The 26,970-nt window shown below is 41.8% G+C and overlaps 1 protein-coding gene across 1 annotated transcript in view; it reads right to left on the bottom strand.

The window, feature by feature from the left end:
- The window catches only part of LOC146860507 (aminopeptidase Ey-like), a 188,991-nt gene that overhangs the window by 141,184 nt on the left and 20,837 nt on the right, over positions 1-26,970 (bottom strand). The window contains exon 2 of the mRNA XM_085644419.1: positions 5,373-5,515. Within this exon, the coding sequence (XP_085500545.1) occupies positions 5,373-5,515 (143 nt within the window). The remainder of the gene's footprint in view (positions 1-5,372; positions 5,516-26,970) is intronic.

Raw genomic sequence — 26,970 nt, 5'->3', positions numbered from 1 at the left:
AAGAGGTATGTGCCTTATTACACCTTTGAACTGAATGCAGAGTACATTCAGCAATGTCTTCAAAAGCGGCAAAGTCGCAATGAAAGAAATGTGCTAAACTGGGTGCGTAGATTGTGTATCAAGTCTCTGTGCAAGGGGAGCACTTTCATACATTTGTGTATTGGTTATATTTAATGCAAGGTTCTCACAATGCAAGGGCCAAAGGGCAACTGATGGAAAGTTCAAAACATTTCAGAATCTAAGGGATGGGAATGAATACAGGCAAACAAACCAGATCGACTGCCTGGCAAGCAACTGCTATGCATTGTGAGCAGCTCTGTCAAAAAGCACATAAAAATAATATAAATGATAAATGCTTTGGTAATGAACATTTATACATTATAGTTGAAATCTGAGGGGCAGATTTACAAGCCCCTGCCGCTACAAGTGCGTCACGTTGGGTGACGCACCGGCGGCACAACCTGCTGTGTGTTATTCAAAAGCACACATAAAGCCACCCTGCGTGACTTTACCTGTGCTTGTAAATATCGTCCCTTTTCACACAACACTGCGTGTTAGGGGCGTGACATGGGTTTTGCTGTGGGTGGTCCCACGTAACACCCATGTCCACTGATGCGTTTCCAGATTTACGAGCAATCGTAAATCTGGAAATGCGTCAGAATGCTACGCCACCCTATGGGTGGCGTAGCGTGGTGTAATGAGGAGAAATGTTTTCATTTCTACTCGTTTCTTTTCTCTTTCAATGTGTGCTGCATTCTACAGCACACATTGGAAGAGGAAATCACATCAATTGGCATCCCTTCCTGCATAAAATCAATCTCCCCATGATGCAGGCATCCTTGCACCATGGTGCAAGGGTACTGGCACTAGCACATGGCAGCAGTTTGTGTGCCAGCGCAGGGGGAAGCACAGAGATGCAACATATTGTTGTAAATATGTCGGATCCCTGTGCTTTGAAACTAACGCAGCGTGGGGCTGAAAAATGACTTGCAGCACCACGCTGCGTTAGTTTCTTGTAAATCTGCCCTTAAATGTGTATATTTGAAAAACTATATTTCTCAAATTCAATAATACACAATACATAGTGGGTAGCCAAGGGGTTCTGGTGACATCATTAATCACGAAGCCAAAGTCAAAGTGGTTATAAATGTCAACAGAGCCCCAAGATGGCAAAACAGGACTATATTACACGGGTATGCGAGGGATTATGGTGACATCATTAACCATGAGGATGAAGTTCGAGGGGTTTGTAAATGTCCCCTGAGCCCCAAGATGGTAATATAGGACTATATTAATGCTACCTGTTAACCATTATTTATATCACATATTTATTTTGAATCAGCTTGAAAATACTGCTTTCTTCAATGTGCAGCTAACAATGAGCCCTTATTTGAAATGTGAAAGTTTAAGTTTATCAATCATGAATAAATTGTTGATAAAATAGACAATTGTGAAGGCCAGGGTATGTATGCGATTCTGTGACTGCAGTGTGTATCACTTAATTATGAATTTCTTGCATTTGCTACATATTTGCAACAATTGTAGATTTCCCAAAAAATGCGATTTCTAGCTAACCTGGATGAAGATATTTCCGCCGGAGTTTTGAAAGGAACAAAATATGAATGTAGACTAAACAGTTACTGAAATGCTAAGAACATTTTCTTGAAGACAAATCATTTGCCTATTACAGTAGGGTTCGATCTTTAAGACACTGTCATGTAGGTCAAGAGTTACAAGTAATGTTCAAATCACATAACGGTCTTTTGAGTAAGTATTTCCCCATGTGTTTTTAGCCAAATAGCAACTCTTCCATTTCAGACTACAGAACTTCTGCCAGGCCCACAGTTTCTCAATGATACCTTGATTACTTACTGGTTATATTCATTACTCCGAATCTCTGTTCCTCATCCCTGTAGTTACGTCTAGAGTCCTGAAGGCCTCATCCCAATTTAGCACCCTTCCCTGAGGATTCTTCTCTTTGTTTCCATTCCTTCTCTCACTTGGCCAACTACCCTCCAAATCATATTCTGTTTATTCTCAAGCCATCAAAAAAAGATGGGTGGGATGTCTGACTTTAAATCCTGGACTAGAAGGGAGGAATCAGAATAATTAGGATTACCAATAAATAATCTAGAAATTACCTCCTCATCCATACCTCATCCCACTCCATTAGGCTGTGCCCAACCTGTCCTACTTCATCAGGATGTCCGCTTACCAAAGAAGACACACCAAACGATAGAAGTAATGACTCACCCATGTATTTATTAAAGCAAAGAACCCCTCAGGAGACATTGAACCACTAATCAATTTCCCAGACTGAGGCACACTTTACAAAATACTCATATTAGATCCAATGCATAACGTGCAACATCAAATCCATAAATGATTAACAAAAGTTGAAGATGGGTATGGGCATAAATTCATAAAATGCTCAATCACTGATGTTTCTTGGTGCTAACTGATCAGTGGATGGAATGGATTATTAAACCCTACCTTGTGATACAGGGAAGCATACTACAAGCAAAAAAGATACATTTTCAGAGGCCGAATGATGATTGATTATATAGGGAAGGGGGGATCCTAGGAGTGACTATGGAAAGCCCTCCTTGTCAACTCCAAGTTAAAAGAGGTAGTCCTAAAGCTCCTGTTTATTCCTGTTCGCTCCCAGATACCTAATCCACCGTAAATTGTCACCAGTTAACCTCTTAGCCTTTTAAGGGCTCAGACGCACATCACTGTCCTTTTAGCAAGAGTCATTAACTCTCTTAGTCAAGGAAGTGTATTGAAGCTCTGGGGGTGTGATGAGGGGCAGAACTGGCTTTGAGCCCGTTCTGGTGCAGAGAAGCTAAAGTACGTTTTTAAAAAGCTACATTTTTCTAGCCCTTTCCTAATAATAAATATTTGAATCCCACCTAGTCCTGTATGAGAAACGTCTAGTCTGGTCTACATAGTAAAATAGCTTTTGGGTTTTATTTCACCGTGTGGGAATATTAACTGTAATATGTAGCATACCCTACTATTATATATCTGCACGCTGCCTTGTGGGCTTACAAGACACACTTTCAGGGTGACTTTTGACTAAATAAAAATAGGCATTTCTGACATGGAAATGGCATTTTTTCCTGCCATGTGTCATTTAAAAAGCCATGCCAAAGCACAGTGGTGCTCTTTGCAGACTTTGTTTTTGCTATATATGAATATGTTGTGAATACCCATTGTAGCCCCCATATGGTATTTAAATTTCCATGCAGTAAATGAACTTAAGGCACCATATACAATGGAATTATAGGGAAGCAAACTAGGCCAAAAAGGGAGTTCCAATTTACAGCATGTGAGTTAAAGGGGAAGTTGGTGATGCTGCATAAAAGGCAGATTTGTTACACTATCACATAAGATATATTACTGACATAAGTGCATTGAGGAAGATATGAAAGGTACATTAAGCTGTCTTTGCATTTTTCTCACCTAATGTGTCTTTGCCACTCGTCTCCAGCCACTTTTATCTCATCTTTAAAAAACTCTCCCTTTCATCATTTGAAATACTTAAAAAACATAATCATTTCACATGAGGAGGACTGCCTTTAAGCTTACAAAGTAAAAGTCTGTCGTGCAGGGAAGGGGGCAGGCTCCTGCCAGTCCTGACACTTCCTCAAAGCATTCTCATCAGTTACAGTGTGTTTGAAATGTCACTTTAAGTGTCACCGAAAGCAGGCCATGTCATCCTCTGATCACCACACATCTGCTGAGCACCAGAATCTGACCTATCCCCACCTGCCCATCAACTCTGTGTAGCCTGGATAAATACAGGTACTGTGCGAGGAAAGTGGCAGTGTCCTAGCACAAACACCCTAATAATCGCTCGAGTTATGTCTGCTGTTCTGTAAGAAGTCATAAGTGGATAAATTACTGCTTTTATATATTCAAATGTCTCTTTTGTAATCACATCCTATTCCGTCTTTCTGGATTCTGTGATGAATGAAGCTCGGGCCTCATTAGTTTAGTTCTGCTGACCAGTAAGAGTAAAGAGGCAGATCATGCATGTCTAGTCAACAGATACTATGTGTGTATACAGTTTTTCTACAGTGTGAACCTAGCCGAAAGGCAGCAGAGCACTGTCTAGGGTCAAAGTCAAGCAGAAAATCAACGGAGTGGTGGAGAGGTAGCTGGGTTATGGAAGGTTAATGCATTGTAGTATAGTCACTGGAATTCAGTTGCAAAACATTAATACATACCATTCCAATTCGGTATTTAGAAGGGATGCGGACGCCCCTGTCAAATACCGAATCGGCGATTCGGTAACATGCTACCAAATCGCAGTTTTGTTTGATACATACCAAAATGCTTTTTTCCTGTTGCAAATGGGCCAATTCTGCAAATGAGCCCATTATGATGGTAAAAAAGCTTGATACATGTGGCCCCTTATACTGTTCTGATGAGCACAGGCCTATTCAGCAAAGACATAACAAGAAGTTTCAACATTTGAAAGCCAGACCTAATTGCTTTGCCAATGCTTGCTTGGACTTTTTTAATAACTGTAAGTTCATGTCTTTCAAATAAAAGTAAGATAATAGAGAGCCCGACGTATTGTCCTGACAAGGCCCACTACCACCATTACCTATTCAAATATCTGAACATAACCTTTGCATTGCTTTTTGTTTGTATGTTCATATAATAGTATTGGGCTGTGATTGATGGATTAAAGTGCGTGTGGGGAAGCCTGGTCCTGGCCACAGTCATTTACATTTCCATGCCGGAAAAAGAGGGTGAGAGACTGGCTCAATTAGTGCTACCAGAAAAACGTGCAAAGATTTATGTGTTCATGGTCATTTAAATCCTCTTTCCCCGTGTTTTCATAATATAAATGGAGGTATTGTCTTGAAGAAGTCCTTCCTAGATAAGATGCTAGCATAGCCAACTAAACACATACTGTTGTATTACCTGTACCATTGTTCAAATTATCGAGAAAAGGTACACAGTCTAAAAGTGCTATTTCATGGAAGTACTGCATCCATCTGACAGATACCAGATTCAGAGTGTCAGCCCTCTGGCACCTGCTAGCTAAATGACAATTTAGCACCTAATATCTACGTTTTCCTATATTTATTGATAATTGCTTATCATTATTTTATAATATCGTTATACATCAGCAGCAGGATGTCTTGAGATACTGCCAGCCCCTTGTACTCATGAAAAGGTTTCCTGTCTGATGCATCCGAATGAGACAGTGATACGAAGATGTGTCGCCTGCACATGAAGCAAGAATCGGGCAACTCAATAACATTGGATTTTCTAACGTTCGTCATCAATAGTTATACAACAGTGCACAATTGTGAGTAAACTAGACACAGTTCATAAAAGAGCGACTTACTTACTGATATTCGGCATGTTTGACAGCGCCACAAAGTTTGGCTTGTAGATTAGAGTGATATTGAATGTGGCCTTCATGACTGGTTCATCAAAACAAGGGAAAGCCTTCCTTGCATCAGGTGCCTGCATCTGTGTTGTGGCAATGACCCTGAAATTAAAAATATGAGTATATTAACTATAATCTTGTTACATTAAGCTCAATGTGATAGGTATGACATGCACGCACAAGGCAACTTTGAAGTAAAACAGGGCCAAATGTACGACCATTGATGTTTGCGACTCGCAAATTGCATTAAATTGCGAGTTGCATACATCAATGTACAACAGTGACACTGTTTGCGATTCCCAATGGGGTCACACATTGCATGCCTCATGCATATTAATTAGACTGTAGCAATTTGCAACCCCATGGGGAATGGCTGGCACTCCCAGGGATGGTGGCCTGCTGGGACTGCTTTGTCAATTAAGCAGTTTTTTTTAAATGCAGCCCATTTTCCTTAAAGGAAGATGAGATGCATTTAAAAACAAGCATTTGCAATGCATTCGATCTCGCCTTTGGGACCTTATAAGTATTTGGCCATGCAGCATATTATCGCATATTATTGCAACGTATTTTAATTACAGAAGTTTCTCTTTATGACACCTTTTTCTGGGAATCGCTTGTCCTTTCACTTCTGTTATCAGATTAAAGATGGTATCACCATACAGTCAGCAATATGCTTGTCTATATAGCTATGTCTGCAAAGAGAATATAGAAGACTATGTCTAGGCTGTCCGGTTTTAGGTTTAAACCTATAATAACTGATAAAACCCCACCGAAAGGGAAACAGCCCTCATCAGTGTAAATATATAAACACAGAAAACACACCTGCACAACCACAAACTAAATATCATTCAAAGAATGAAAAAGGAGAGTGAATGATTCATTGTTTTCCTTCCTAAAGGGGCCAATACAATGTAACTTTGTTATACAGCCTAGCAGCAAGAAAGACAGGCTAACATTATTCTGCTTGAGTTTTGTTGTTTAGGGATGTCACACAAATATTGTTTTTTCTTTCTTTTGCTTTTTTCAGTTTTGTGTTCTTTGGTCTAAAGATGCAAGGTCTTGAAGTATGTTTTAGGTTGTTTAAATATTTTATAAACTCTATAGGATCAGGAAATATCAAAATCATATTTGATATCTTGGCTGTGTTTGATTCTTTCACTGATATGTAAAATGTCTGGTTCCATAACAATATTTCCCAATATGTACCATTACATTTACCCATTGAGAATGGGTAAAAACCCTTGATACACCAGCCCCCAGTTTCTAGTGAGTCAGTATTGATTGTAGGTAAATTGCCAACACCTCAGGCTTTAAACATTCAATGCAAGATATAGTGACAAGTATATGTGAAAAGAGTGCTATCACCAAGCATCTGGGATAGTGCTGAAAACATGACACCAGACTTTTGGAAAACATAGAACGCAGTGTCACTAGAAATGCTGCTGCAAAAAGATTCTTTCTGAGTTCAACAAAGATTGGAGTGATATTGTTTGTATTTGCAGTGATTCAGCTATGTATATTAAAAAGTTGTGTGATGACCTGTCAAAATCGATATCTGAGCTGAAGTGCTTCCCTGTAAGAGATCCTTGCCACTTGTTAGATGGTATGCGGAAAGCATCTTCACAAGCTTCAGAGTTTATAAAGAATGCTATTGACTTTTTAGTCTATTTTTATGCACTGTTTTGTTATGCGCTGGAATTAAACGCAATTATTTCTCATTTTGTACTTTGTGTGGCATCAAAGAGTCATCCCAACTGTGTCACTTAGTTGATGGTTCTCTTTCCAAGGGAAGGAGCTGTGAATGCTATATTATCCATGTGGCAACTGTTTACAGAATTTTTGCAGAGTGTTGATGCCGAAGGCAAGAAATGGGAGGACCTTTGGTCGCATATTGATAGTGATGTGAAAGAAATCTTCTACTGTGTTCTTAGATCTTTACAGGAAAACATAACTGCTGTAGTGGACATTATTAAAAAAAACTCATTGAGAGTAGGCTGGCTGACACCTTTAGTGAATTTTGCACTGCAACATGTTCCATGTTAGAGTGCTTGCCACTTGGTAAGCAAACCAATGTTGAAGAGAAATTCTGGAACTTTTATTCTACAGTGTATGAGAAATGGCTTGCAATGATGCATAGAAATGTCCCTTTGCCAACTATGGCATTTGAAGTCAATCAAACCTCCCTGCGATACTCTGTACAAGTCTAGATCTCTTCTGTAAAGGGAATCTTCTCCATAGTTTCAAAAGTGCTGCATCATTTTTGACCGCTTCAATAACTTTGAGGGCATAAGCGCCCAGTTCAAGGCAAATGTTGCAGACCCTGCCCAGAGAATTGAATCTTCAAGTACACCAGTATTGGCATGGGAAGCTGTCAGTGACCAGAGTTAGCAAATTGTGTACTGGCTGTTTTGGCATTGCCCGTCTCAAGTGCCAATGTTGAGAGGGCCTTTTCACAGAAAAAAAGTTAACATGGGAAGGAAAGAGCGAGTGACAAAGACTTACTGAAAAAATATTCTATAGTGTACTGCAATAAGTTTAACTTGCAAAAATGTATTTGGACCTCGTATACACTGTACGTACACTGTCTATATACCATGCACTATCACTGCAGAAAGCAAGCAATAATAAAATCAAAACTTTCCATAAACACCGGAAAAACACTGCTTCTGTTGTCTTTAATGGCATGAAAATGTGTAACCACTGATAACCACTGTTTCTTTAAGGTATTGAAATCACTAGAAAACATTGAAAAAACCCCACTAGAATTTACCACAAATAGAAACTGAAAACAGGAAAGCCTAACTATGTCCTTTAAGGGCTTACAGTTGGCACAATCAACGTGAATGCCCCTGACACAGAAACATTCATTCACTTGCTAGCTGTAATCTAATGCTATGCTTCTGTATCTGTGATAAAGACAGTCCGAGCAAGCAGGCAACACAGCCAGTTGAGAGTGGATGTGGCGTAAAAGGAGAGCTGCCTGATTGGACCTGGGGAACTAGGTTCGAGCCTCAGTGTGAGCTCAGCATGCTATGATTCTGGGCAAATTCCTTAAGCTCCCGTACCTACCAAAAATGAGTGTGTCATTGTGTAATGTAACTGGTGCACATGTAAAGCACTCTAATTCTTTCAGTTCAAGTTTGGGCTCTATTACCAAAAAAGTACTTGGGGTGAGTAGCAGTGCCAATTGACAGGCGGTGCCAGCATGTATAGACTTACTTTCATGCACGCCATCCAGTACTGATGGTGACCAGCTGTGTACAAAGAAGGGTGCACATGAGAGAAAACTCTTTCAGGGGCATTTCAGAGCAGGTTGTGCTCCTACACCTACCCAGGCTATTTACTCTGTACTTTTGCAGAGGGCTGTACTCACTGAGTTCTTGTTACACTCCCTGGAGTAAAGCTTTGCACACTGCCCAGGTCATGGACCGGATACACATTTACATCTATGCTGCATGCATTGATGAGTAACATGCCTCTATGCCGCCAGAAGCTGATGCCAGGGAACAGCACATGCTCAAGAGAAAATGCCAGGATGGTGGAGGGTAACAGGCCAAGCTAAAAGAAACTCACACCCACTTCAGCGGTACGGCAGCAAGGTATGTGTTGCTACAGCAGTCACATGGTGGCATGACATGACCACTAAGCCTAAGTGTATGGGGTGGGTTAGGGAGGTGGGAAGGCGAACAGTTAGACAAATTGCAATACATGGAGAGTTCTCGCACAGCGAGCGGAACAAAAAGAAATTGAGCACAGAAGGGACGAGGCAACAAATGTATAGGGCTCCCCGGCACAAATAGTTGAATTATGGGAAGGATTTAAACGTCAGCTGGTAACTTATTTAAAACAAGGAGTTCTTCATTGAATTTTCTCCTAACAGCACCTACTTGTGTACACAGGTTGCTGCAAGTTAGGTTACACTCCTCGCCATTGTCATTGTTTCTCCTTCGGGGGTGGAGGGTGGCGGGGTAGGAATGAGGGAGGGGGGTAGTTTGATGCAATGTGTTCTCCTCCCAGTTAGGATACCTCAGTAAAGAAGAGACCACACAGTCAATCGCAGCTCACCTGCAGCAACCAGAAGTCAGAGGTTTGTAAGTGCTATTACAACCCCAGTAGAAGAGATGTGTCTCGGGAGCGCAGCACTGCAAGCAGAGGCGAGGAGGATCAGTTTCCTGTACATCATTATAGTGTGAAACACCCCTGGGGAAGCCACGAGCACATGTTTTAGCCCGTCAGTAAATGCACAATGGCGTTTTAAGATGTTTGCAGTTAACATCACGTTGGCTTTTAAAAAGCACGAAAGGAAGCAGGAATGGAAACATGCACAGACGAGCGGCGGCAAAAACTAACAAAACACGCGTCCCCGGGCGGGGCTCCTATGGGGTCTGCAGGCAACTCTCAGCTGGCTAAAGGCTGGCCAAACCTGCACGTCCTTTTTTGACTGTGCTCCGTGCACAGACCAGCTGACAAGTACAGGAAGAGATGCTCTGCTAAATGACGGTGGCGAGTTGTCGCTGTTTGTTTTTCTGAAAATAAATGATTTTCAAAACAAAAACATTTTGTGGGTGAATGTCAGAAACATGGTGGATGCACACCAATCTTTTTGTGTCTCCACAGGAGCGGCTGTGGTGGTTGCTCCAGTAAAGGCACAGAGATCACCGCAGGGACAATGGTGGTATCTATATATAGTGGACAGGAACCCAACCAGGGTGAAGGAGGTAATGACCTCCACCACCCTGACAGATAGTGGCCCACCTGCCATACGTTAAATCAGGCACTAAAGACACAACAGCTGTGTAAAGGTGATTTCTTGGGTTTTACAGATTGATAAACAGTGAAAACACACCACAAAAGGATCCCACGCCAATGAATGAATACATTTATTTGTTTCAATTATTAAAATATTGTTACAAAACCATACCGTGATCGTACTAAAATTAACACATTATTAGTTACCACATTTTGCTTCTAAAAAGGCTAGAAAGAGTTCATGAGCCGTCACTGTAACTTAAGTTTGCGTTTCCAACTTGGAGCTGTATCAAGTTTCTTCAATGTTCATCGATAGTCACGGGCCTCCTGTTAAAAGATTTTGAAGCTGGCATGCAAATTTAGCTAGCCTAGCGAGTTCCATTGGAATTTTTAAGCTAAAAAGAAGTTCCCTTGCCTCTTTGCAAATACGGGTGCCATATTTTAAAAATAGTGGTTTTAGTAAAGTGCGGCGTGCATTTATCATACTTGGGCAGATGCAAAGAAACTGAGCCAAGGATTCATCATTTGATTTACACAATCTGCAGGCAGTGACTATCTCCAGGCATTTCCAATGTGTGCTCATGTCTTTTATTGGAAGCAACATCAGCCAGATTGTTAAAATTTGCTTTAAAATCGATTTATTCAGTGCACTATTGACATAAGGCTGTCTCTGTAGGAATTAACTAGTACCTGAATTTTAAGAATTCGGACAGTGGTATTATGTTTAGGAAAATGGCGCCACTAAGAAGGATCGCACAGTAAAGTATCAGGATACGATTAGTTCACGTGACGGTGCAAGGTGAGGAGAACCAACAACCTCCCCAAGATAGGCCTGGGCAACAGAAACAACTAGCATTCCCCTGCACACGTCGAGTATAAGTCAAACGTTTCAATTAAGCAGTGTACTTAATTAGCACAATTAATGTAAAATAAACAAGATTCTTTTTTCTCTCTTCTCAGTTGTTTAATAGAGTAGATCTTCAACCAGCTCCCAACAGCCAACACGTGTTTCGTCGCATACAGGGAGGTTATCCGGCGACCTTTTCAAGGCTATGTCTTCTCAGAAGAAAACCTTTGATTCGTGGTGATATTTCCAATCCACAAAGGATTTCAGTCTTGGCGGCGTCCCAAATTTCGTATTCATATAAATGTCCAGCGATCTCGGTATGTCCCATCTCAAAAAGCTCAAAGTCAGACTTTCAATGTGTCAAACGCCGCCTCTCGTGTTGCGCCGAGTATGGTAACACAATGTTGCTTTCAGAGGTTTCTGTGAGTCGGATGTCTTCTTGCCAAGATAGATGTCTAAATTGGTCCTTCAACACTTTTTTTAGGATCCCGGGTTAATGGAAAAACGTTCTCCAGTTTATCATGTCTAGATGTAGTTTGCTGCTGACGAGGGGTAATTCTCTTCTATAAAGATATCCTTCAAAACTTCCTTCATGATTTCTGGGGGCGCTGCACAGATTCTGCGATAATAATGCACAATGGAAGCCTAGTTTTCATATGTTTATTTCTTTACCCCGACTTCCAATCTTACCAGTGCAATCAGGGTGTAGTGGGGAACTTGAAAGATCCTTTTAAAAGCCCTGCAATGTGCAGTTTTCAAAGTTTTTACCAGAGCCCCTGGGAATGTCAGCTGTCCATATGTAATTGCAGGCAGTAGCTTGGCGTTTATCACTTTTTGTATTGCATAGAAGATGAGCTGTGCATTTTTGCATTTAAATTGCACATGTCATTGGTCAGCACCTCAGCCTTTTATTTCTATGGCGGCGATGTGCTGGTTGAGCCTGCCCTAGCTCGTGAAGCAGTGCTGTTGTTGCCAGATAACTGGAAATGTATTTTCCAAGTGGTCAGACTTGATGTATCAATTTTTCCCCACTTCAGCCTGCAGAGTAATTTGTGATTTACTTCTCCAGTAGGTGTGCCCAGCATGTTTGTGGGGTGGGAGCTTCCTACCTGTAATGAAGTCTGTGACTAATGAATGGAATGGTTACTCATGAAGATATAATCAATGGTTGTTTTTTATCTGCCACAAGTGCGGGTTTGACCATCAGGGGTTCTTTTGTGGGTTGATCTCATTCGATCTAGCTTTAGAAATGAAAATAGCATGCTGTCCGTTGGACCCCTCAGTAAATTGATGTCATTGTCGGATCCCAAATTGAGGGTGTTAAAGTCTCCTGCTATAATCATCCCGCGGTTTGGGAAGTTGATTAATAAATCTACCATTGTTCCCACAAGCACCGTCATTTTGCCATGTTGAGGGCTGTCCTTGCTGTTAAAATAAATGTTTAGTAGTAGAACTGATGTTGATCTACCATTTATTTTTAAGCCTTGCAAATATAAAGCCTGCACCATATCTCTGCTTGTAGTGGTTTTTACTGTTTTAATTGATTTATTTAAGTTTACATAGCTTGATAGACCCCTTGATGGCCTCCAATATAAGTTGTACTGTTTAGCTGTGTGTCGAAACTCCATGAATCCGGGAATTAGTAGTGATGTCATGAGCCAAGTTTCTTGTAAGCAAATAATGTCCCCAGACTGCTGGAATTTGAATGTTCCTTCATCATTCAGCGTTGTTTTCAGCCCAAAGACATTCCAGGAATTTTTTATTAAGATGTTGTGTGCTCCTCTCCTTGCTTGTCCCTTTGATTCCTTCATGCTAGGAGTAGGTATGGTAGAAGCCTCCTAAAGTTGATGCTCGCCAGCTCCAGTCATTAGTATGATCTGCGCCCTTGGGTCCCTCGAAGATTTCACGCCTCATGGTGGCATTTGTCGCAGCCTGGCAAATCTTTAGGTTGGAATGAGGCTTCGCGGCTGTTGTTGGCAGCTAGCTCTTTAATACAGATTTTCTTTGTGTTTGTGTTGCTTTTCCTTCAGGGTGTTCTACTAACATGTACGGGTATCTGTCTGCTTCAGGTTCCTGGACATGTATCTCCCAATTAGCTAGTTGGTCCTTAGCTGTTATAACTGTTTCGACTATTGTACGGGTTTTCTATGTGACTAACGTTGATTCTCTAGTTGCCTCGTTACTTGAAGCCTTAAATTGTACATGCAGTAGGCCTTCTGTGTTAACATGGGTTAACTGTGGTATGTGATGAAGAATTTGTAATATCTTTGTCCTATTTAGAATATACTTATTACCTTGAGATATGTATTCTGGAGTAAATGTTGTAATATTGTTTTCTGGTTTCCTTATAGTATGTTCTCCTGTCCTTATACTGGGTTTGTACCTTTTTGTTTCTAGTATATTGTTGATTTTTGGGCTGACATGCATCAGTGGACAGCTGGCCTCTTTTGGACGGTTTGTATCCGATTGAGCTGGTGTTGTGTTGAATGACATATGACCCCTGAAGTTCCATGTTGCTGATGACCCCATTTGAACTTGTGATTGCCTACTTGTTTGCTCCATCTGATCACTGTTCCTTCTAAGTTAGGTCAGGGAGGGGTAAAAACATGTGTAGCTTGAGACTGCCCCTCCTCCTCCATACTGCACCATTCAGACAGTGTTGGCTGTATCTGTGGAACTAATTGCTCCATGATAGTTTATTATACAGGATGATGATGGGCCTTGATGTCAAGAAAATTGGGAAGAGCTTCTTTGATATCTTTAGTTGATGAGGGATATCTAGCTTCTGTGGCATTGATGTCTTTAATTGCGGGCTGGGTCTGATATCGCCTTGGTGGAAGTGGCGACCTTAGCTGAGGTCTCTAGCCCTGTTTGAAATTCCTGTGTACATCTGCGCTGCTTATTATTTCTTTTTTCTTCTTCAGATGTTTTTTTTTCTCTCCTAGATAAAGGGTTTCTGATTCCAGCTGTCTCTTCTGGCATCGTCCTAAAGACCTTACCAGCATTTGTCGTTTTGTCAGTTTCTGATTGATCCTTTTTGATCCAATTGCTGTTCTCCAATGTGGCTAGTTGAGACAGGGTGGGTGGAGAGTCCCTTTCCGCTATATTGGCACTTTTATTATGGGGGCTAGTAAAGTTGAAGTAACCTTCTAGCGGGGCTGGGACCAGAACCCTGTCCTCTATGTAATTTCTCTCCTGGTCTGCCAACAGCCGTTGCCTTTGTTTCAACTCGGTTATCAAAGTTGTGAGGACTTCTGGCAGAGAGCTGAGTTTCTCCACTATAGGGAGGCGACAGCACGTCTGTGATTGATGGCGATTTAATGAATCTAGTTTTCCCTCCAATATATCCAATTTTGTTACGATCCACGTAATAACTGTTGCTATTTCCTGCATCGTGTCCATTTGGAGCTCCAGTTTTTGTGACTGCCATGTGAGGGTGTTAATGGCACCTGCCAAAGTTGCATTTATTGAAGATAAGAGGGAGTTTTGTTTGGTATACCTGGGTGCGGGTGTGTACTTGGTTATATACAGTAGCGGTGAACAGCCCAAAACCCCCTCCTTGCTGTTGGCTTCCGAACCCAGGGTGGAAGGGAAAAAGTGGGTGTCATAAAGCTTTGATAGTGAAGCTGTTTGTACCAGGAATGGCTCCTGGAGACTACTACCAGTGCCTTGAAGTGATTCATTATTTTTGGAGTTAGAATTGGCTTGCAGGGAGGATAGATCTGATGATATTTAAAAAAAACTCTGGTTCTTCCTGTGCATGGGTGGCTTCCTGATGTAGCCCTGGGACTGCCTCCTGCTTGTCTGTGTTCTTTCAGGGCAGGGTTTAGTTATCTTGTATCTGGTCCTTCGTTGCAATTCTCCGTGCGGTGGGGGCTGGAGCAAAATTACTGGTTATTGTTGCAGCATGGGGGGCTAGAGGAGCTGTGGGTGTTGACTCGCTACAAGCATGAGAGGCTTTCGTTAATCCTTGCAAGGGGTAGACGGTGCTCATAACTTTTCCTTTGTCCTCTGATTTCTTTTTTGTCATTGTCTGTTTCTGTTGTATTGTTGCTTTTTTGTAGTTCTTGTAGTGTTTCTTATCTTGTAGCTTTATCGGTAATCTGTAGTTCAGTTTACAGGTGGAGTGAAAGCCCTTACTTTTTTTTCCAACTAGAATTTTTGCTCTGTGTTTTTTTTGTAATTTGTCCTTTCGAGGCAGAATTGGTGTCATTTGTAATATTGCCGTCCTAGTTGCTATATAGTGTCGAGGGCTTTGGTCTTGCTGGGAGGGTGTAGGAGTTGGTTGTCTGCTGCAGAAGCAGGGAGCTTACCCAGGCCACAAGCCACACCCAGACCTATCTGGGCCACCTCCGCGATCTGGGGCTCACCCGGGTCAATGCCCGCGCTACAGGACCTAATACTGCGGCTACTTTGCTGGAGCCCCCTATCCACCCTCTATTTTAAAAAGAGCCTAGCCTTGACTGTCTCTAGTGGGCTTTGTTGCCCTTTTCCCGGCTCACAAATTGAGTCCTGGATGTAGAAGGGTGGCATTCCTATACCTTGGCTGTTCGATTCATTCTTTTACCTGGTCCAGTTTGTGCGATGTCTCATATTCTAGTGCTTGGTTGGCCAATGTGCTAACATAGTTTAACTCCATGGTCTGTAATTGGGCTAAATGGCAGGCCTTGGCTACACTGTCCCTGCACTGCCTGAAGATGACTATCAAGAGGGGGGCCTCCTCTCCTCCTCTGCTCCCCCAGAGGGGCCTTACCGGTAGTCCTGGTCCTTCTTCCTTCCTCCTTCTCCCTTTCTTTTTCTCCCCTCTGTTCACTAAGGGCCGTGAGCTGAGGGCCTCACCGAGAAGCCTGGAACCGGGAGCCAACCGGTAAATGGTGGCGGGGTCCAGGAGCTGAGAGACAGGCAGCCAGGCATCAACTGTGGTTCATGCCCATGCCCTGGCTGCACCTATCAGCCTCTCCTTGGCCGGCACCTCTACTACTTGTGGTTTACCTGCCCCCTGCCGGGGCACCACTCTCAATGCCGCGCCACACCATGGGGCACTGCTGCATGCTCTGACTCCTGACTCGAGCCTCGAGCCGCAGGGACGCACAATTTTAGTATGTATTTTGAAAGTATGTGATCTATTTTTTTGTAACAGTATTGCTTTTGTTTTTTAATATATGTGCTAAATTTTAGTAGTGATTAATTTTATGTGAATCAAATGTTGCGTTTAGTTCTGTAGGGAGTTGTGGGTCTATAGGGGAATAGGGTGGAAAGTAATTTAATAATAATAAGATAATTAGATTTTGTTACTTCTTATTATATATTTAATTTAGATTTTATAGTGTCAATTGTGGGAATTAATTTATTATTAATTAATTATTAATTGGTTGTTCATTTTGATTAATTAATTAATTGGTAATTATGTTAATTCTGGTTGTTTTTAGGAGCTGGTTGTGGGTTTATAGGGGAATACGGTGGGAAGTAATTTAATTATAAAAATACAATAATAATATTTTGTATTTATTAGTATTTATTTAATTTAGATTTTATAGTATTGTGGGGAATTAATGTATTAATAGTTAATTATTAATTGGTTGTTAATTATTAATAATTAATTGATAATTATGTTTATTGTATCACTTTTATAGGAGCGGGTTGTGGGATTATAGGGCAGTAGGGTGGGAAGTAATTTAATTTTAATACATTTAATTATAATTGTATATACTAATATTTATTTAATTTATCATTTATAGTGTTAATTGTGGGAATTAATGATTACTAATTATGTATCAATTGTTTGTTAATTAATATTGATTAATTCATTAATTGGTAAATAATTATGTTAATTGTGTCATTTTTTTAGGAATTGGTGGTCTGGTTTATAGGGGAATAGGGTGTGAAGTAATTTATTTAAAATTAATAAATAATTAATTGTTAAATAATGGTAATTAATTAATTAGAAATTAAATATGGCAATTGGGTAATTAATTTGAGATGTGAGTTGTGGGGTTTATAGTGGTAAAGGGTGGGAAGTAAATTCTTTTCAATTAATTAATAAGTTGTTCATTGATAATAGTTTAATAATGTGAAATTAGTTATGGAAATTGTGTAATGATTTTTAGGTTTGTGTTGTGGTATTTATTGGGGTACAGGGTGGAAAGAATTTTAGTTTTTTTAAACTAATAATTAGTTGCTCATTATTATTAATTTATATCTATGGTAATTGTATACTTTTATTTTGTGCGTGGGTTTTGGTTTTATAGGGGTAATGTTTGGTGAGTAAATTAATTTTTACCTGTTTTAATTTGTTTTTTGATTAATAATATTAGTTTATTTATTAATAAATTATTTTAATTATAGAGGTACTCTTTTTTAGAAATTTAGATGTGTGTTGTGAATTGTTTGCTGTGATAGGGCAGGTAATAAAAAATATTAATTTTATGTAACAAGTAATGTTTTTGAATAAAATTAATTTCTATTAAATATAGTTATGTGTTTGAAAATACTTTTTAAATTTGTATAAAATAATGTTTGTAGGTAATGTTTTAGATTTTCTTAACATTATAATATGTTTCTATCTTTTGTAATTTTTAACCTTTTTTGTATTGTTGTTGATATTTTGTTTTTAATATTGTATTAACTTCAGTGGGAATATTAATTTTTAGCCCTCTGCTATCCAACACTTTCCCTACTGTTGCACTCACTGGAGTGGGAATAGTAACTTGTACCCTTCCGCTATCCAACACTTTTCCTACTGTTGCACTCACTGGAGTGGGAATAGTAATTTTTACCCCTCCTCTATCCCACACTTTCCCTACTGTTGCTCTCACTGGAGTGGGAATAGTAATTTTTACATCTTGGCTATCCAACACTTTCCCTACTGTTGCACTCACTGGAGTGGGAATAGTAATTTGTACCCCCCTCCACTATCCAACACTGCCCCTACTGTTGCACTCACTGGAGTGGGAATATTAATTTGTACCCCTCCGCTATCCAATACGTTCCCTACTGTTGCACTCATTGGAGTGGGAATAGTCATATTTACCCCTCCGCTATCCAGCACTTTCCCTACTATTGCCCTCACTGGAGTGGCAATAGTAAATGTTACCCTTCCGGTATCCAACACTTTCCCTACTGTTGCATTCACTGGAGTGCGAATAGTAATTTATACCTCTCCGCTATCCAACACTTTCCCTACTGCTGCACTCACTGGAGTGGGAATAGTAATTTGTACCCCTCTGCTATCCAACACTTTCCCTACTGTTGCACTCCCTGGCGTGGGAATAGTAATTTTTTCCCCTCCGCTATCCAACACTTTCCCTACTGTTGCAATCAATGGAGTGCAAAATGTAAGTTTAAAAATTATTAAATATTTTGATGTTTTAATTTATAATATAATGTTTTTTTATTAGATTTTATATTATAGGTTTATATGTATATATATTACCTACTGGCGGTCGCCAGTAGGTAGTTAAAGTTAGGACCTATTTTCCATAGGAAATCCGCAACATTCTATTTGGAATAACTTTGGCGCAGTCTCAAAACGTGTTTTCCCCATGCAATTTCCCATAGGACCTTTAGCCGCAGCTACAGCCCGAACTGCTGAACGGAATTACACCAAATTTGGCAGAATGGTAGACCTTGGTTCAGAGTCATGCCTTTTGCTTAAATGGTGTAAATCCGTTCAGTAGTTCCTGAGAAAATCAAAAGTAAAATCACATATATATCTGGGCGGAGCCTAACCACACATCTCATCGTGAGATCTGATTGGCTGTCAGCACTTCATCCAAGAAGTGTTGACAGCCATCTTGGGACCAATATACACGATAGCACCTCATTAAAAAGCATTGCAGTTAACAGAAGGTTTTAAGACTTTAGTTATATTATAATCATTTGTTGATGGTACCATACTCATTTTAGGAATTGTGGTATGTTCTAAGGTGATTTTACCATGTGAAAAAGCCTTCTGCTGGGATATCATGAATCATGTTTGAGAGAAAACTATTTTCTCATGCTTTTCCCACAGAGGTTTGGAAGGTGATCTATAAGCTAAACTGAGAGCATATTTTCTGTAAATTCACATTATCTTTCTCAGTCATGTGAGAATGAAGTCTGACATTCTCAGTAAAGCATGTACATCCAACAAGGGCAGAGACTGTCAGTTGATTCCTTTGTGTTCTACTGCAGCTTCCCAGAGTGTTCCAAAGAACAACTAGAGCGCTAACAGTCCTACTTATGACAAACGTATGGCACACCTGAAGCCATCTTGATTGGAATAAAGTGGTAACTCTTAAAACACTTAATTTAAAAAGGAACACAATCAGGGGGTTCCTTTTGCCATAGAAAGTATGATTAGTGCTGCAGAAAGAAAAATTAGGGCACATTTTGAGTGACTTCTCAAATCCTCTTCTATTTCATTAAAACATTCTGACATGCAGACTGAAACATGCACTTTCAATACCAGCAGCAGACTTCCCTGGTGAGCAGTAGCTTTACTACAGTGATCTAATGAGCAACTAGAGTGCTAACATTCTGAATTTATGGCAAATGTGTGACACATCTGAATGCCTTCTTGATGGAATCAAAGTAAAAAACTGAAAGTGTTCCTACTGAGGAGACTGTAGTAAATGAGGAAATTAGGGAACTTCATAACAAATAAGTCTCCCGAGATGACCACCAGAGACAAAAGAGCCAAAATGTAGCACAAATATCACCCAGCTGTAGCCCAAGTATAGCCCAATGACAGAATGTCCCAGAGTGTTTTAAAGAACAACTAGAGCGCTTACTTTCTCACTTATGACAAAAGTGTGGCACACCTGAAACCATCTTGATTGGAATAAAGTGGTAACACTTAAAACATTTAATTTAAAAAGGAACACAATGAGGGGGTTCATTTTGCCATTGAAATTATGATTAGTGCTGAAGAAAGAAAAATTAGGGCACATTTTGAGTGACTTCTCAAATCCTCTTCTATTTCATTAAACAATTCTGACATGCAGACTGAAACATGCACTTTTAATACCAGCAGCAGACTTCCGTGGTGAGCAGTAGCTTTACTACAGTGATCTAATGAGCAACTGGAGTGCTAACATTCGGAATTTATGGCAAATGTGTGACATATCTGAATACCTTCTTGATGGAATCAAAGTTAAAAACTGAAAGCATTTCCTACTGAGGAGACTGCAGTAAAGGAGGAAATTAGGATACGTCATAACAAATAAATTTCCCAAGATGGCCACCAGAGACAAAAGAGCCCAAATGTAGCCCAAATATCACCCAGATGTAGCCCAAGTATAGGCCAATGACAGAAGTGTTCAAAACACTTATTTATTGTGTTTTTGTAGTTTTATATAGTGCAGACTTGTCAGGTATTGGAGTGCTTTACATGAGCATTGGTTACATCACACAAGAACTAATTCATTTTGGTTGTAGACATGGGGAGATTAAGTAATTTGACCAGAATCTCCAACCTGGTTCCCCAGTTGCAAAGTCTGCAGCTCTGGAAGTAACACCACATCCTCTCCCCTAAGTGCAACATTTAATCAAGTGGTCAACTGGATAAAAAAACATAAAGATAACAAATAATTTAAAAGTGCTTTGTCGCTATTTGAAAACTCAGAAAATATGTCCTCATTTTAGTTTTTTAGAGCACTACCCATAATTGTGATGCAAATAAGACCCTCTCATATATGTAATTTCTAAAGGAAATTCTGTAGGTATTACAGTTTTGATTACATCAAGATGACGTCAGGCGTTCCACACTCTTGCAATAAATATAGAATGTTAGCAATCTAGTTGTTCATTAGGATACTGTTGAGAGGCAGAGGCCAGGGGCATGGACTCTGAAAATTGAAGGCAGGTAGGAGGGTGCAGAGGCAACAATTTGACCACACTGGGCAGGCAGGAAGGGCCGTGGCAGCACAACAGACTATGGAGGGCAGTGGAAAGGGGGGCAGGGGCAACAAACCAACAATACAGGACTGACCAGAGAGGCTGTGGCAATATAATAGACCATTGTGGGCAGAAGGAAGAGGCAGTGGTAGTAAAACCGTACATGCCAACAGACCCGATTCAGCCAGGAAACGTCCAATGTTTTTAAGCTCAAATGGGCTTTATTTGATCTGTCTCCTGTCTACAATCCCCAATTTTTCAATGTAACTCAAAGGGGAAAATCAATACCCCAGTTTTTTTTCAAAATCTCCCTCTTACCAAGTTCAAAATGTTCACAAGTATGGTACATTGGATCATGGAAGGCAGGAGGAATTGGGGTAGGGACATGGACTTGGATAACAGAGGCCAGGAGGGACATGGAGAGGTGCACCAAACTGACCCTGCAGCGCAGGCATCAGGGTTTGCAGCAGCACAATACACCACACAGGGCATGCGGGACGGGAGTGCAGCACAACAATCCATAGAAAGCAATAGGGAGGGGACAGGACCATGCACATGGACAACAGAGAACAGAGGGGAAAGAGGCAATGGTAGCTAGCTGACCATAATGGACAGACAAGGGAGAAAGCTGCAGCATAACAGACCATAAAGGGCAGGAGGGACGGATCAGGGACATTACAATAGAACAGACAAGCCAGGAGGGAGGGAATAGGGGTCTGCACATGGAAACAGAGGGCTGGGGGCAAGGGGGAAGGGCAGGAGCAGCAAGATGACCATGGAGGTCAGGCAGGATGGGCACTAGAAGCATGACACACCATGGAGAGCAACAGTGAGACTATGATGGCATACACACAGACCATGCTAGCTGACCACACAGGGAAGGTGGGAGGGGCCGTGGCAGCACAGAAGACCATGCATGGCAAGCGGGAGGGTTAGTGGCAGCACAATGGCTATGATGGGCAAGAAGGAGGGTGCAGGGGCATGCACAAAGGACCATGGAGGATAGAAGGGAGGGTCAGGACCTGGGCACAGACAAGAGAGTTCAGTGGAAGGGGCCTCACAACAGACCGCGTAGGGCAGGCAGGAGGAGCACAACAGACCAGGGAGGGCAGAAGGGTGTGGCAGTAAAATGGACAATGGAGGACAGGAGGAAGGGGATAGGGGCATGGCATGTGGACAGGCAAGGTGGAGGTGGCAGGGACAGGTTACAGTCATCTGACAATGCTAGGCAGGTGGGAGGGGAGTGGCAGCTCAACAGAACAATAGATAGGAGTGGCAGGTCCATGGAACATGGTGGGCAAAAAGGATGGAGCAGGCGCATGCACAAAGACATCGGAGGGCAGGGAGAAGGAGAATAGGGGCAGCAAGCTAAGCACAGAGGCTAAGCAGGAGGTCAATGATGGGGCATAGAATTGGGCAATGGAGGGCAGGAGGAGTGAACTGGTACATCATGCTAAATGGAGGACAGTGGTAGCACATCAGACCATGCATGGCAGGAGGGAGGAGACTAGTCCATGGATTCAGACAACAGAGGATAGGGAGGAGGGGGATGGGGCAGCAAGTTCACTGTTCAGAGAAGGTGGGTATTAAGAACTTTATTGTTTTTAAAATGTGTGTCTATGCGAACTACTTAAAATATGAACAAGTATGCAGCATAATCTCACTTTTATTCAGGAAGAAGAGGACGTTTGTGCCTGTGACTCCGGGCTCACTTGGCAGAAACACCCCCTGACCCTCCACCCCATCGCAAAATGTAATGCCCGTGAAAAGGGTAGGTGAACACAGTGTTATATAGAACATAGTCCTGAGAGCACGATTGAAAATGAAAACTAGATATAGTGTATGGTATAAACTAAGCACAAAAAAGTGTGATATAAGATGAACCGGGTGTGAAATATAATATGCAATACATTGTGCGCAGTGACAGATTCATTGGAGAGCGCGAGATAGCACATGCACTAGCGTGTGCTATGCGATATGCGCCTTGGAGTGTAATATGCAGAGGGCAGTGTTGTGAAACCTAACTAGTCTCTAAAGTTGTAATATAAAATATCTGCTGGGGAGTGTAACGTTGCATATGCACTGTGACAAAGATAGGGATCCCAGATTGTAATATGTGTGGCATAGCGCTGTGCGTTATAACATAGGCATCGAGGAAGGCACATTAGATGGGGCAATATAACCCGTGCGAAGGCAAGTGTGGCATGACATATTCATGGGGTGGTGTTACAGTGCACATGGGCTAGAGAGTGTCATAGCATACGCACTAGCTGGTGGAATACAACACAGAGGTGTGTGGCACTCGGCGGGCACTGGTGGGTGTAACACAGCATTGGGCTCAGCCAGGAATGCGCTGTGACTTTCAAGTGAGGTTTGTCTCCTTTCCAGAGAGTAAAATAAAAAGTGTTACACATCCGGTGGTGGATGTGTGTTTTATTAACTGTGAGGGGGGTTTCTTGCATAGTTTTGGTCACATTTTTTGTCCAATCCCCTTTGAATGGCTTGGTGTGCATATGTATTAAATGTGCCCGTCAATAGCTACCCATGTTTGTATAACTAAACGACAAGGGTGTCTACTTGGAGAGTACCCACCGGTGGGGTAGTCGGGATTAGGCACGGTAGGGCGTCAGACACGTCAGGGCTTCACTAGCGGTGTAAATACATTCCACGTGGATTCATTGTATGCATAGTGGCCTTTTGATGAATATCACGCAAATCGTCATGGTGATAGTACCTAGTTTGTCCAGCATGTCTTAGGTGTTTCTATAAATATATATTTTTTTTAAATAATAAAAAACAATGGCCGGCCCCGGGGGATGGGCTCCCCGGGGCCATAAGTGGACTGAGGAGGGGGCAACGCAGCCCCCTCCTAAATATTTTTTTTTTTAAAAGGCCATGCCCCGGGGGTTGGGGTCCCTGGGGCCGATTAAGGCTTTGGGAGGGGGTCCACGCGGCACCCTTCCAATTTGTTTAATAAAAACAAATAATAATTAGGAGGCAGGCTCCGGGTGATGGGGTCCCCAGGGCCAATAAATTAGAAAAAAAGGGGGGCCGCACAGCCCCCCTTCTTAAAAAAATAAAATAAATAAAAGACCGGCATCGCGCCGGAGGCCACCCCCCCTCCTTGCAGCACTCTGCAAACGCGCCCCACTGGCGAGTTGTAAGTTCGGGAATTAATTCCCCTTCAATACTGAGGGTCCCTGAGGACCAACTAGCCCAACAGGTATCTCCAGTATGCGCCAGGGAGCTGCGTTGCAGACAGGTGTTTTGAGGCCACGCCCCTTTTTACACCTCTCTGCAACGCAGCTCTGTGGCGCTTACTGGAGGTACCTAGTGGGCTAGTTTGACCCTAGGGACCCATAGGATTCAAGGGGACTCAATCTCTCAACTTAGAATGGCCACAGGGTGCGTTTACACAGTGGTGAAGGGAGGGGACGGGGCCTGAGGTGACGTGTGCAAACATGCCCTGTGGCACGTTTTAAGTTGGGGAAATTATTCCCTTTCAATCCTGAGGGACCCTGGGGGCCAACTAGCTCACCAGGTGTTTCCAGTAAGCACCACTGTGCTGCATTGCAGAGAGGTGGTGCAGGCCGTGCCCCTTTTTACACCTCTCTGCAATGGCGCTTACTGGACGTACTTAGTGGGCTATTTTGCCCCTAGGGACCCTCAGGATTCAAGGGGACTTAATCTCCCAGCTTAAAACAACCACAGGGTGTGTTTACACAGTGGGGAAGGGAGGGGACGGGGTCTGAGGTGACGCATGCAAACACGCCCTATGGCACGTTTTAAGTTGGGGATATAATTCTCCTTCAATCCTGAGGGCCCCTGGGGGCTAACTAGCCCACCAGGGGCTTCCAGTAAGCGCCACTGAGCTGAATTGCAGAGCGGTAGTCCAGGCCGTGCCACTTTTTACACCTCTCTGCAACGCAGCTCTGTGGCGCTTACTGGAGGTACCTCGTGGGCTAGTTGGACCCTAGGGACCCTCAGGATTCAAATGAACTTAATCTCCCAACTAAAAACGGCCGCAGGGCATGTTTACACAGTGGTGAAGGGAGGAGACGGGGCCTGAGTTAACGTGAGCAAACACGCCCTGTGGCGCATTTTAAGTTGGGGAAATAATTCACCTTCAATCCTGAGGGACCCTGTGGGCCAACTAGCCCACCAGGAGCTTCCAGTAAGTGCCACTGCGATGCGTTGCAGAGAGGTGGTCTAGGCCGTGCCCCTTTTTACATCTCTCTGCAACACAGCTCTGTGGCGCTTACTGGAGGTACCTAGTGGTCTAGTTCGACCCTAGGGACCCTCAGGATTCAAGGGGACTTAATCTCCCAACTTAAAACGGCCACAGGGCGTGTTTACACAGTGGGGAAGGAAGGGGACGGGGCCTGAGGTGACGTGTGCAAACACGCCCTGTGGCGCATTTTAAGAGGTAGTTTTAATCCCCCTGCCCTATTATATACTAGGGGCTTACAGAGGAGGTCATTCTAATCACAGGGGGACCCCAATGCATAGTGTTCCCTAGTGTATTTAGGTGTTTTCACTGTATTCTAAGTATCTTAACATTGCACTGGCTCTAGGACTGGTTAGTCAGACTCAGTTACCACCAGTATCCGTCTGAAAAAGTTGAGGGTACAGGATGATTTTGCAACAAGGTTTCTTTCTGCTCTTCTGTTTGTTCTTTCTGCACGTTATCCTTCTTCCTGCACTTTTCTTCGTCTTTGAGGACTTCTGTTGCTTCTTTCTGCATTTCTTTTTTTCTTTCTGTGCATTTTTTCTTCTTTCTTCACATTTCCTATCTTTGTAGGCATAGTTAGAAATTAACATTTAAAAAACCTTTGAAATTCACTGAAAAAACCATAGGTTTCAGGCACGTTATAGTTAGGAATTAGCATTTAAAAAATCTTAGAAATTCACCGAAAAAACCATAGGTTTCAGGGCTGTTATAGTTAGCTGGACTTTTCACTCGTACAAAACCATTGAAATTCCCCCGTTATAGTTATTTCAGCTAACTATAACTCACGCGCCCGTAATGCACTGCTGATGACGTCACATATTACATCACTCATTACATGGTTAGTGACATCACACATGACATCACTGATGACATCTCAAATGACATCACTGATGACATCATCCTTGTGATAGAGTGGCAGACCTCCTCTCACCCTAATATAACCTTTGATCCACACATTCAAAAATAGAAACTAAAAATTTCAAAACAATGGACATAGCAATACCAGTTACAACAACCTATTCAGTAATTCTAAAATCCACATACACATCCACTCATTCACCAACAGTCCTATACAGTCACTCATACATGTACTCACTCCTCATATGTACTAATACACCTATACATCCTGTTACACAGCGTCACTCATCCATAGAGTTACTCACACACATAGTCACTCATGCTAATAAAGAATCAAACATCCATTTACTTGCATATACAGTTATACACACACCACCACACTTACTTCTACAGAAACTTACACATACTTAGTCTTTTAAACAATCACTTATAGAAACACATACTTATTCATACAGGAACTCTTCCAATCTCTCACTCTCACATATACTCACTGATATACACAAATAGTCACATATACTAGTTTAAAACATATGTAGCTACTCATAAAGACACTATTGAGACAGTCATTCACTCACTAACACACCCATACACACACTCATCCACCCATACATTCCTGCACACATGCTGTCTTCAACACATACAGTGAGTCACTCATTCATGCACCTATTCACTATGTAATACCCCCCACCGAACCATACAGACACTCAGACACTCATACTGATACTCAAAAAACCAACTAATAACCTATATAGACACTCATGTAGCTACTCACCAACCCATGCAGCCCCTTATACACAAAGTGAGAGACTGATACAGATATTTACATATTTAAACATAACTCACTAAGCAATGTACTCATTAGGATACACTTAATCAGTCAGTTATACAATCAATTTTTCAAAAACAATTCATCCATTTAGACACTTATATACCAATTTATTCTTCCATCGACCTTGAGATATACATATAAAAAACATATTTAATTTTCAGAAAAAC

The sequence above is a fragment of the Triturus cristatus genome, chromosome 3_1 (assembly GCF_964204655.1).
Source record: "Triturus cristatus chromosome 3_1, aTriCri1.1, whole genome shotgun sequence".
Lineage (NCBI taxonomy): Eukaryota > Metazoa > Chordata > Amphibia > Caudata > Salamandridae > Triturus > Triturus cristatus.
Note: the sequence above shows the minus strand (reverse complement) of the source record. Positions and strands in the feature narration are given on the sequence as shown.